The following is an 11,810-nucleotide window of genomic DNA, read 5'->3' on the forward strand; positions in this document are numbered from 1 at the left end:
GGGGAGGGATGCTTGCAGGCCCCCACGCTCCCGTCCCCTTTCGGAGCTGGGGGGAAGAAAGGAAGGGGAATCACGTCGGTGCCTGCAGGGAGGACACCCGGTGCCTGTCCCCTTCCCGCAGAAGCTCGAAGCCCCCGTGCCCCCTCCCCAGGCGCTGTGCTCCCTCCCGTGCCCGTCCGTATTTCTTGACCCGGCCTCCTGGCGTTTCTCTGTTTGGCTCCGGCTGGATTTGCTGTTGCAAATTTCCGGAGATGGTGAGAAGAGCCAGGACGTGTGGGTGTCGCTATGGAGAAAAGACCAAACCAGGTATTCTGCTGCCGCGTGGGGAAAATCGGAAGGAGGAGAAGAGGAAAGCTGGTTTTGCAGAGTGCCTTAAACACAAATGACTTTACCGAGTAGGGGGCTTGGACTTCTGTCTCTGGATGTTATTACCAACTCGAGCAAATGTTGCATTTCACTTCTCTGGGATTAAAAGAAAACCACTCGAGCTGTACTGGAACCAAACCCTGTGTTTGCTTGTGTCTGGCTGGCTTGCATCTCCGGGGCCACGGTGGCACAGGGGAGCAAGCAGGATTCCATGGGCTCCCGGCCGTCAGCCCCTGCCTGGCTTGGTGGCGGGACCAGCGGGTGCCTGCGCCGGCTTTAAGCCCCTGGGTCTGGTGATGGGACTCGCTCCCCCTCGTCCCGACTCGCAGGTGGCTTCTCTGGTGTCCCAGAGAGGTTATGCTCACCCTGCAGTGCCCCTTCCCTGGGGATGCTTGGAGCAGCCTGTTGGTACAAAGCTTGCCGTGGGGCCGTGTCCTCGGGCTGCCTTGTGCCTTCCAAAAATTGGGCAGTCAGTTGGAAAGCTCAGGGTGGGAGCAGACAGCCCTTTTTCCCTTAGGAAACCAGATCAAGGTGAGGGCTGTGTGCCGAGGGACCAGCAAGAAACCCAGGAGCTCTTGCAGCCTGGCTGTAGGGAACTAGGGAAGATGCCAAGCTTGGTAAGGTTGAAAAACTACACAGAAAAAGGATATTTCCCTTTTGAAATTGCAGATCCCCTTCCCACTTCTTGTAGAGTGAAAGAGAGGGAACAACAGTCAACCCAGAGACCAGGTGATTTTGTTTTCTAGTAAAAATAATACATGGGGATAATGCAGAATTTCATAATGAAGGTTCATTTAAAAGTCATTTGGGGAAAAATACAAATATACACTGGAGACAAATATTAATATAAACCCCCCTTTTTTTTTGGTTATGAAAGAGGGAGTTCTCTGAAATGCAGCCATGTTTGGGGAAGGATGTCCTCAGTGGGGTGTCCTGGCCTGCACGCTGGTGTGAAGGAGGACAGCGACTCTGGACGTTGTCCGAGGACTGACAGGCAGCGTCCCAGGTGGGTGCGGGTGCTGCCCCAGGATGAGGCCCTGCGGGATGCTGGAGGGCAGCTCATCGCTTCCAGTGTATTCCTTAACATGAGTATCAACCCTAGTGGTCCCCACTTGCTCTGGGGTACATCTGTGCTCTGAGCCAGCCAATTTCTTTAACAGCTGCTCACTTTGAGTGTTGCTGATTGCACTGGGCACCGAGAGATGCTGGCAGACAGCTTATGAGCTATTCGGTGAGCGGGTTTCCTTCCTAGCGTTATATTAAAACATCGCTTATCTCTTGACAGATCCCTGAGCTGTAGGTGCAGGAGAGCAGGGAGGTGTTCGCATGGCTTCTATCATGCCCGCTCACGCCCTGGGAAGCAGGGTAGGACCCCCCACCCAGCAGCTAACAGCAGGCCAGGTGGAGGTTATGTTCCCCATGCAGACATCTCCTCCTTCCCCCCACTGAGGCTCTGCCGCAAAGCGGGGGAGGCACAACTGCCCTGGGCCCCGCTGCCTTGTCTGAGACTATGTGCCCTGGGCCAACCTGCGTTTCCAAAGTGCCTTATTTACAGAGCGAGAACAAGGGTGATCTGTGCCACTGCCACCACCCACAAGCATGGCCACACATCCCAGCTGCATGGCCTAGGGAACAAAGTAAACGGTGCAGGGTGCTGTGGACGCCAGCAGAGGCAGACGAGGGACACTGCAAGTAGTACTGAAGATCAGTTTATTTGCTCTATTCCCTCTTCCATAAAACCTGAAAACAATCAACTTCCAGCAAGAGATGAGAAAGCAATAAGAAGTGAGAGATTTGGCTCTGCAGTTCCTCCCCTACGCACAGGACCGAAGGTGTTAATGCGTTAGTGACGGCTGCTCTGAAAGGCACGCAGCAGTTTGGAGCCCCCGAAGCTCCCTGATGGGAGGCGTGTGAGCCCAGGACACCGCTCCGGGGCCTGGCTGCTGACACCACGCTTCTCACCGTGCCGCCTGGAAAAGCTCAGCTGGTGCCGAACAGGAGAGACTCCACAGCGTGAGCCCTGGAGCCCCCGCTGGTCTGCTAACCTCTTCCTTGCGGGGCTGATTCAAAGCAAGAAAACATCCAGGTTTTAGTTTTGAGGGGATGTGGAGGATGAGAGGGATGGGGAGGATTGGTTTAGTATTGCGATGCACCATCGGTGAGTGTGATGGTATGAGGCTGCTGGTCACGCGGTGTCAGGGAGGCAGGAGCTGGGCACGGGGAAGGCTCCCAACGCCGAACGACCTGCAGCCCAGCGGGGTGGTTGGGCAGGCCCCCTCACTCCGGCTGCGGGGTGTAACGCAGGTACTTCTTGCCCGACGGGAGGTCCTTCGTGAAGACTCCTTTGGGAAACAGCTTCTTGGCTTCCTCATCAGGTAAGGTGGGCACGACCATGACGCTGTCACCAGGCTGGAGAGAAAATGGGAAAGGTGAGAGCAGCAGAGAAGCTGACAGGCTTGTATGCAGGTGGCACGTCCCTGCTGTCAGGTGACACTGCCTCCCCACGAACACTCAGCCCCAGCGCCCCAGGCACGTCCCCTGCAGCTCTGCCTGGAGCCAGCAGCGAGGACTAAGTGGGAGCTACACCAGGAGGTGTGGGTGACATCGAAAGGGAGAGCTGCGCTGTCTGCCAGCCCTGCCAACGGGATCCCACAGCCCAGCTCTTCTCCACAGCACTCCCATGGGAACAGGGAGTAACGAGAGGGGAATCTGGGCATTTCTATGATGCAGGAGGGAGCACAGCTTGCCCGACTCTGCTCATCCTTTCCTATTGCTCAGGCACCCCTGGACAGGCGGTGCTGGCTCCCCCTTCGCGTGCCAAGCCCCGGGGAAAGGTGTGCTTCCCAGGGAGGTGGGCTGGTGGGTGAGCTGGCCCCACACCACTGGGAGCTTACGCTGCAGGAGACAGGAGTCCTCAGAGGCAAGGCTGCTTCCACGCTCTGCTTTGCCCCAGAAAGGGAAGGTACAGTTTGTTGTACGCTCAGCACCTGGACACTGGTGTTGAGGGGCGGAAGGGCACAGTGAAGTGCACCAATACCCCGAGTTACTCAACCTCCGAGGCTTGTGCCTACGGGGGCCTTCCTGCCCAGACAGAGAGGGTATTTGGGACAATGCTCTGGGAGCCTGGTGCTGCCTTGTATCACAGGAGGACTTCTCCAGGACACCCTGTAACAGCAGGAGCGTGTCCTCTGGCTCCACAGAGGCAGGCTTCCCCAGTAACAGCTATCAAAGCCAGTGGCAGGACAGGTACAAGAGCTGAGCAGCTCTGCTGGGCTGAGGAAACATTGGCTAGCTAAAGCAGCCAGACTGTGCTGCTTGTTCTTGCTTTATCTTGGCTGCCCAAACTGTTTTTTGGGGAGTTTTAAATAATGCTACTGAACAAGGATGGCCACAACTAAGCAACTTCAACTAGTAATTTTCCACAAGGATAGGACTTGGCTGTGTACGTGCTGGGCAAAGTGGGGCCATGCCCATCCTGGCTCAAAGGCACGAGAGCAGCAAGCCAGCCCAGGGAAGGGTGCCCCATGCTTTGCTGCTTCGCAGTCTCTGAGTGGACTTTGGCACACTGACACCTGGTAATGTCCTTCCTTATCACAGACAACAAGGGCAGGACCTTCCTTGGCCCAGAGCTCAAGTACTGATAGCCAGAAGGGCCAAGCTCAGTATTTGCTGGCACCAGGGACCAAGGGCAGGGAAGGGAGGTTCCTATGGCTGACTCCAGACTGCAACAGTCCTGGAGCCTGGGCTGGGATCTAACTCATATCCCAGGACCTCAGCAGCTTTCCCCACCCCGTGGGTCCCCCTCCAAGGGAGGCTGGTTGACGTTTCAATGCATGTTTTCAGTGCCTGGTTGTAAGCATTGCTCCCCTCCTCACCTTCCAGTCCACAGGGGTAGCGACCTTCTTGTACGCCGTCAGCTGTAGAGAATCCACCACTCTCAGGATCTCATCAAAGTTTCTCCCGGTGGTGGCTGGGTACAGGATGGAGAGTTTCAGCTTCTTATCTGGGCCAAAAACGAACACCTGAGCACAGGGAGACACGGTCACGGGCTGGGCAGATGTTTGTCCAACTGCCCTTCTGGATCTGCTCAGCCCTGCTGCTCCTCCCTTTCCTGGGAGGTGGCCTGCTTCATCGCAGGTGTTGGGACACAGGAGATGCCATGGTGGGGATCTCCTAGAGCAACAAGTGATGCCCAGGCACAGCGAACACAGTGTTTGCTCTGGGCGCTCCTGTTTCCAGTGCCAGCTTGTTTTGCTACTGGAAATGTTTCCTCCCCTGTGCCTCCTCCCCCGACCTTCTAATGCAAGCACGGGAGTGGAGAGGGAAAGTCCAGCAGATCAAAAATGTTTCCTCCCCTGTGCCTCCTCCCCTGACCTGTGCCCTTCTAATGCAAGCATGGGAGTGGAGAGGGAAAGTCCAGCAGATCAAGCACTTTTGTCCCCTCTGTGTTAGGACAGGTACAACCGGGATGAGCTGGCGGCAACAGCAAGATGGAGCTGTTGCCAGCAGGCTAGCGCTGTGCCAGCCTCTTCCTGCAGCACAACCCATGGATCTAGCCCAAGGAAGTCAACCTAGCTCCTGAAGATGGTCATGTCCATCCAGGTAAGCTGCCCCCATCTTCAAGGCCAGCCCCATGGACACAGGGCAGGACGGCAGGCGATGCCTACTGCTGAGAAGGCTGCCGTGCAGCGGTGCTCCAGGGCCAGGTACTCACCACGCGAGCAGTCAGGGGCATGCCGTCCTTGTCCCGCTCATCTGGGTCCAGCATGCCCAGCTTGACAGCGAGCTCCCGGTTTGCATCAGCAATGATGGGGAAGGGGAGTTTCTCCTCGGGTTGTTCCCCGTTGTATGCATTGATGTCCTGCAGAGACAAAACCATCGGCATGCTCATGCTCCCTATTTTGGGTACCACCACAGGAGACAGAGGCCAGGCAGGGAGACCTCCACACAGGCTTTACATGTGTGGGGCAAGCTCCTGCAGAGGGGCCATGCAGAAACATGTTCAGCAGCTGCTCTACAGGAGCTCGTGACTTGCTTGGCACCAAGGTCTCAGGCTGGGACAGCACAGCCAGGGGCTCATGGCCTTCCATAAAGTTTCTTTGCCTCCAGAAACCAGGTGACAAACCAGAAACCTGCGTGCCAGGCCGGACTCTGCCTTGTTCTTAGAGGTTACTTGTTAGGCTGTCTCTGCTCACACCCTGTCTCTCACCTGTGGACCAGCTGCTTTGCCCAGGCAGTGGGTAGGGAGAAATAGGCAAGTCCTGCCTGTGCTGGTGACACAGGGAGGTTTACCCACCTTTCCCTGACAACAGAGGTGTCCCTCTTCCAACTCTCTCCCAGTAAGTGATCTAGCACTACTGACAGATGGGTTAGTGTCACACCTGAACCGGACTGTGCTCTTAAGGAACAGCTTCTCTAGGGGCAGAGCAAACCAGGCACTCTACAGCTAACAAAGGTCAAGCGTCGAATGCTTCACAGGTCTTGTGCAAGGGACCAGCTCTGTTCAGCAAGTCACTCCTAGCTTATTTAACTAAAGGTTCTTGAAAACAGAGTGAAAGTCTGAATGCAGGTGCTGGGACACTGCACACTCCTTTCTGAACCACAGCTGGGACACAAGAGAAAACCATCCCCTTCCACAGCTGTGCGGGGTCTCCCTTGTGACCATGGTTTATGAGGTTGCTCCCTGTGCTAGTCCAAACATGACCTGCTTCACAGGGAAACTGTATTTTGAGTGTCTCCGAATCTGGTCTGGACTTGGCCAAAGCATTCAAGTTATCCTTGTAGTCTGCGGCACAACCCATACAGGTCACGCTGAGCCACAGCAGGGCTGGGAGGAGCCTGCTCAAGGCAGCAAAAACAGAGCAGCTGCCAGCATTAGAACAAGTTTAATCCAAGGTTTCTGCCCCAGAACAGAGCTCCCTGTTCCTTCCATCCTCTTTATGCTACGAGGGGACAAAACTGACCCCAGTGCTAACGCAAGCCTCCCGCGCACCACTGTGGTGCGTTATCAGCTGAGCCGACACTTTGAATGTACAAGTCTCTCCACCTTCCCTGGGCTTTGACCATGGCTGGGTCCTGCTCAGAGGGAACTTGGGGAGGACAGGGTTGGAAATGCTGCCCCTTGGCACTGCCTACTGCTGCTCAGAGCAGGCCAGAGGCCGCAAGAGCAGGCAGGCCCTGCACCACTCCTCAGCCCTCCTAGGCTGACGGTGGGGACATAAGGGGCTGTAACCCTGCCCCAGCTGCTCAGGATGCTGCCAGCAGATCAAGTGGTACACACGTGGCAAGATATTTCCTTTCCAACTTTTCTCTTTGCTTGTTTTCTCCCCAGGGAGTAAGCACTGAATTAGTACTGCGCTGCAAAAAGGGGCTGTTTATCTCGGCTGGGTTGTGGTCAGACCTGCCTTAGAAGGAAGGAATCTGTTCTGTTCTCCTGCAGACCTGCCTTGTCAAAGCAGAGCAGGGAAGAAAAGCGGAGCCGGAGAGGCCAGCCTAGGCGAAATGCTTCTGAATGCTCCACAGAGTCACAGGAGGCTGTAGATGAAGGTCAGACAGTGACACCCCCGCCCCGGTCTCTTCAGAGTGGGGGCTGGAGGATGAAGAGAGCTTCTGAGAAGCAATATCTGAATCCTGTGGACTGTAACTCGTTCCAAAATGCACGTAATTTCATGACCTGGGGATCTCTATACAAAACAGCCTCACAAACCCCACCCTATTTTGCAATAAGACACGCAAGACTCATTCACTTCCCTATGAACTATTTTTCTTTCCAGAGTCTCAGCTGAAACCAGACATCACTGGAGTGATGTATTCACCCCTGACTCACCAAGGTGAAGGCATCGGTTGCCAAAGAGAGCTGTTTTTCCCAGGCCCTTCTGAGGCTCAGTGGGACATCGACATGCACAGCACGTGCCAGTCAACCCTGCTCAAGGAGCTCACGCATTCAGCCAAGCCTTGGAAAAGCAGTGCGCAGACTGGGGAGGTAGGAGAGTGGGATCAATCCCTGGCTGAGCTACAGGCTTGTTCTGAGTCCTGGAGCAAGCCTCTGGGTCTTGGCTAGCGATGGCTAAGAACAGCAGTGACATCTTTGGCTGGGAAAGCAGAGCTGAGCAAAGTTACATGAGAATGTCACTATACTCTGGTCCCACCTTTCCAGGCCCCATCAGCCCACTGAAATTTGGCAGCAAAGCAAGCAGAAATTTCTTTGTTGTTTCATGCAAGATTTCAGCCATCCCTCCTGCCCACTTGCTTCCTCACAGGCTATGCTCCAGATTAAAATAGCTTCATCCTCTTATTACTGCTAGAAGCTTCATCCAAAGAGAAAGCATAGGTATGTAAAGGAATGTTGCACAGAGAGGTCTGCCCGCCCAAAGTTTTGCTCACTCCTAGGACTTCTCTCTGAGTTAAGATTTAGTGAAGGAAATTGCAGTCTTTAGATCCCAATCTAGCATTCAATGCAGACTGCTTTTTTCCAGACAGGCAGCTTCTGCCAAGGCTTGGTATCTCTGTTAAGCTCTTTTTTTCCCCATGGCTGGGCAGGAGAACCTTTGGGGCACTGCCCCTGGTCTCAGACTTGCGGCAGGCCTTAACACCTGCCTTCCTAGTTCAGCTCTTTGGCTCTTCACTTTATCTGAAGTTCTTCTCTGCTTTGTCAAGGATAAAGGAAAAGGCAAGTTTCTAAGAGCAGAGCAATCACATCCCTGTCCTCTCTTATGCCTCCCACGATGTACACACGTTGCATTCATTGCTCCTCCATGCTCCTCGCACCGCTCACGGTGTCGCAGCCTGACATGTCCTCCTATTCCCAGGCTAAAGAGCCCCAGTTGCTCTGCACTGAAGTAAACCTGCCCAACTCTGCAAGCAGCTTTGTTCCCCCTCTGCACCTTTTCTTGTTCCCCTGTAGTCTGTGAGATGGGTGATTTCAAACACAGGCTGCATGGAAGACTCCAGTCTGCTATGGATTTGTCCTCACCAGTCGGATCTTTTGCTCTGGAGGACTTTCATGGTTTTCTTTTTGACAGTTGCTGAGCTGACATTTCCAAACCACTGTCTCTGAGGCCTCTCCCAGCCTGACAGAAACCTCACTGCAGCTTGGACCGCTGCCCTCTGTCTTTCTCCACGCTCGTTCTGGAAGGTTTTCCAAACGTGCTACTCTGCCTCCCATCAGTCAGCGTCGAGAGGCTGTTCTGTAACTTCTCCTGGTTTTACCTGAGGTTGCGCTGAATAATTCCATAGCATTAGCAAAGTCAGCTCATGGTTCATCTCTCTTCCAGATCATCCAAGTATGCTGAACCCCACACATCCCTGCAGACCCACAAGGGAGCTCGCCGCTTCCCTCCCTTGACACAACCTATTGCTTACTCCTGTCTCCCTGCAGAAAAGAGCCCGCCCTTCACAAAGCTGATGTCTTTGAAAAGCTTCTTGGAAATTCGAGGACTTTGTAAAAGTCAGCAATACCCTACAGTTCTTCAAAGGGCTCTAGCCAACCAGATGATGAGACTCCCTTACAAAAGCAAACCCCAAACTTTCCATTATATTTTACAGGATATTATCTGCTAATTTGACTGGTGGTTTCAGCCAGTTTGACCAGCACAGAAGCCTCATTAACTGATGTGGGATTTGTACGCTGTTTTTCCCAGGCCCTTCTGAGGCTCAGTGGGACATCGGCCATGCACCACTCAGGTACGAAGCAATAAGGCAATCAGGTAATTTCTAAAGCCAGTCAGACATGAAACAATGTTTGAGTGTGGAAATTTCTCACCTTTACTACCTCTTATTGTATGCATGTCTCACCCCGGGAAAATGTGAGAGAACATTCCCAATTTTAAGAGCAAAGAGGCAGGTAATTCACCCAGGGATTTTTACACTCTGGCCATATCTGTCTGAAATGCTTATTTTACACCCCTACCACCTATGAGCCCTGGAGCATACTCCCTGGCAGCACACCATTGCTGAGGCTGCATTTGAAGTTTTTTTTATTAGTTCCTTTTATGTTCCTTCAGCAAGCTATTTCATTCCCATCTTTTTGTATACTCCCTTATGATGGTTTTATATTTAACATGCTCCTATTTGTGGTTTTATGTTTAACATGACCCTATTTGTTCTCTGTTTTCTTTTCCCTGCCTGGGCGTGAATTGCACCCTTTGAAGACTGCCTGTTCACTTCTGATGCCTCCTTTCCTTTCCTGTTTTATTACAGAACTTTTTGAAGGTCTGTGGATAGATTGCTTTCCTCTGAGCTTTTGGCACCACCTTCACATACGTTTTACCCTTTCAGGTATTAGTGGGAGAGCAGTAATACTGTTTTCCTCTTGTTTCAAAGTGTCAGTGCATAGAGTGCCCTGGACTTTGTGGAGTGCTCCATGAAGTTGGAGCAGACCTTCCTGTTCCTGCTCTGCATTTTAGTACCTCCTATCCTACATGCTTTGGAATTCAAGTGTCTTACAACGTTATCCTCAGCAGGTGTGTAGTTCCAAGCCTGTGCTCTGTTCTGTGTGGGTTTTTCCTCTGGCCTTCAGAACAAGGCAGCAGTGCAAGCTCCCCTTGCGCCTCCCCACACCCCCTACCTTGCTCCAGGAGAGGTGGTCTTGGACGCTGTCAATGGAGAGGGCGATCATCTTCACGTTGCGCTTGCTGAATTCGGGCGCCAGCTTTGCCGCCCGGCCAAGCTCTGTGGTGCAGACAGGCGTGAAGTCCCTCGGGTGGGAGAAGAGGATGCCCCATCTGAAAGATGAGAGCAGGAGATGGCATTAGGGCGAGATGTCATTCCAGTTTGTACTGCAGAAGAAAAGCTGTACAGATCGCACTGCACGGAGACTAGTGCGGGAACAGCTCATCTCTCTGCTAAGTGGAAATCCTATCCTGGGAACTCTTCCTTCCCTATCGCTAGAAGCCTTCACGAGACGAGCCCCGTTCATCATGCTCTGAGAAACTCCCGGCGCCTCACTCCCCCTCTCCCTCCAGGAATGGCCCACCGTTCCTGACGTGGAGGTGGACACCATGCCACGTGAGGAAGTTTGGGTGAGCCATGTGTACCCTCTGTACCCCACAGACCAAATGTGCGAGGGCACGTAGATGCCAACCTGCCGGCCATGTTATTGCAGAGATCGTTACTGATTTACAAGGCTATCCTGTATACCCCATCGACCACTGTGAGGAGAAACACCCATGTGTATCATGCAACTTAAAAGAATTTTTAAAAAGAACCTTAACCCAACTGCTGCCATGAGATGCTGAATGTACTTTATGAAAAAATAAGAATTCATCAACTAACGGGGGAGGCCAGAAGTTAACATCACATTATGGCTACAGTTACAACAATACTGCCACGTAGCTTTTGCCCACTGCTTCCCATCAGTGGATTTTGCAGTCTTTAGAGCAGGCAAATACAAATCACCCCACTTTACAGGTAAAGCAATTGGCACACGGAGAAAGGCAGCAACACAGCCCAGCAGTGAGATGGGCTTATGGCAAAACGGCTCCCAGCTCTCAGGAGTTTCCAGGGGCTAACACGAAGCCACATCCAACACTTAAAATTCCCTGCCAGGGACCTGTCACACCATTTCTTGGCTCAACACTCACAGGGCTTACTGCACTGCTCTTTACCCGGCCCCCAGCGCTCAGTAAACACAGCCGCATGACACAGCAGCTGGGGAAAGTCCTGTCTTAGAGATTTGGGAACGCAGCTGGAGGGATCAAGCGAGGCACCTGCAGCTCTGCCAGAGCCGTGCAATTGCCACGGCTCACCATGAAGTTACGGCACAGCTACCCGGCCACTGGTGCTACAAGTCTTTTTATACAATAAGTATACTACTTGAATAAAAAGGCAGCAAACAACCAAGTAGAAGCTGGCCAAGAAAGCTGCCATGTGGGTGATCAGGCTGGAACAGACAGTTTTAAGAAGCCCTGCAGCTTATTTTCTTGCTAAGAGGGTTCCTTTTTCCCCGTTTGCCCAAGCTCACAAGGCTGACAGAAGCGGACTCAAACGCTGATTCAAGCCTGCCAAGCGCTGCCAGGAGCGAGTCCCAGACGTGCTGTGCCAGCACCCTCCCGCTCCTGCCAGAAATGGAGCAACAAGCTTTGTGGGAAACAGTGCCCGAAGGCATGTGGCTTTCCACATTGGGCTCAAACAAGACCAGAGTCCTTTGCCACTGCTCCATAACACAGCTTCGCATGCCTGGGCTCACTCACAAGGGATGTACGTGACACACGAGCTGATCTCTGGGACTGGCCTGGACCAAGCGCTGCTCTGGCAAGCCTGGCTTTGCCCTTTGCCGGGCTCTACCGTTTCCAGAGCACCTCTTCCCTCTCCCGGAGGGCTTGGCTCACCTGGGGCGAGCTCGGCTCATCGTCTTGCCGCGCAGCCCGCGGGAGGGGATGCAGGAGATGGGGAGAGGTAGCTCTGTATGCTCCTGGCCCCTGGAAAATCGCAGCGTCCAGCTGCCC

General features: G+C 53.5%; 1 protein-coding gene across 1 annotated transcript; it reads right to left on the reverse strand.

The window, feature by feature from the left end:
- Positions 1-2,375: 2,375 nt before the first annotated feature.
- Positions 2,376-11,713, reverse strand: PRDX6 (peroxiredoxin 6). Its single transcript, XM_009581494.1, has 5 exons — positions 11,694-11,713; positions 9,932-10,088; positions 5,081-5,227; positions 4,242-4,388; positions 2,376-2,775 (listed from the first exon to the last, which is right to left on the reverse strand). Exons 1-5 carry the CDS (start codon positions 11,711-11,713, stop codon positions 2,644-2,646), a joined length of 603 nt encoding a protein of 200 aa, XP_009579789.1. The 3' UTR covers positions 2,376-2,643.
- Positions 11,714-11,810: the final 97 nt, after the last annotated feature.

The sequence above is a fragment of the Fulmarus glacialis genome, unplaced genomic scaffold (genome assembly GCF_000690835.1).
Source record: "Fulmarus glacialis isolate BGI_N327 unplaced genomic scaffold, ASM69083v1 scaffold10107, whole genome shotgun sequence".
Taxonomy (NCBI): Eukaryota; Metazoa; Chordata; class Aves; order Procellariiformes; family Procellariidae; genus Fulmarus; species Fulmarus glacialis.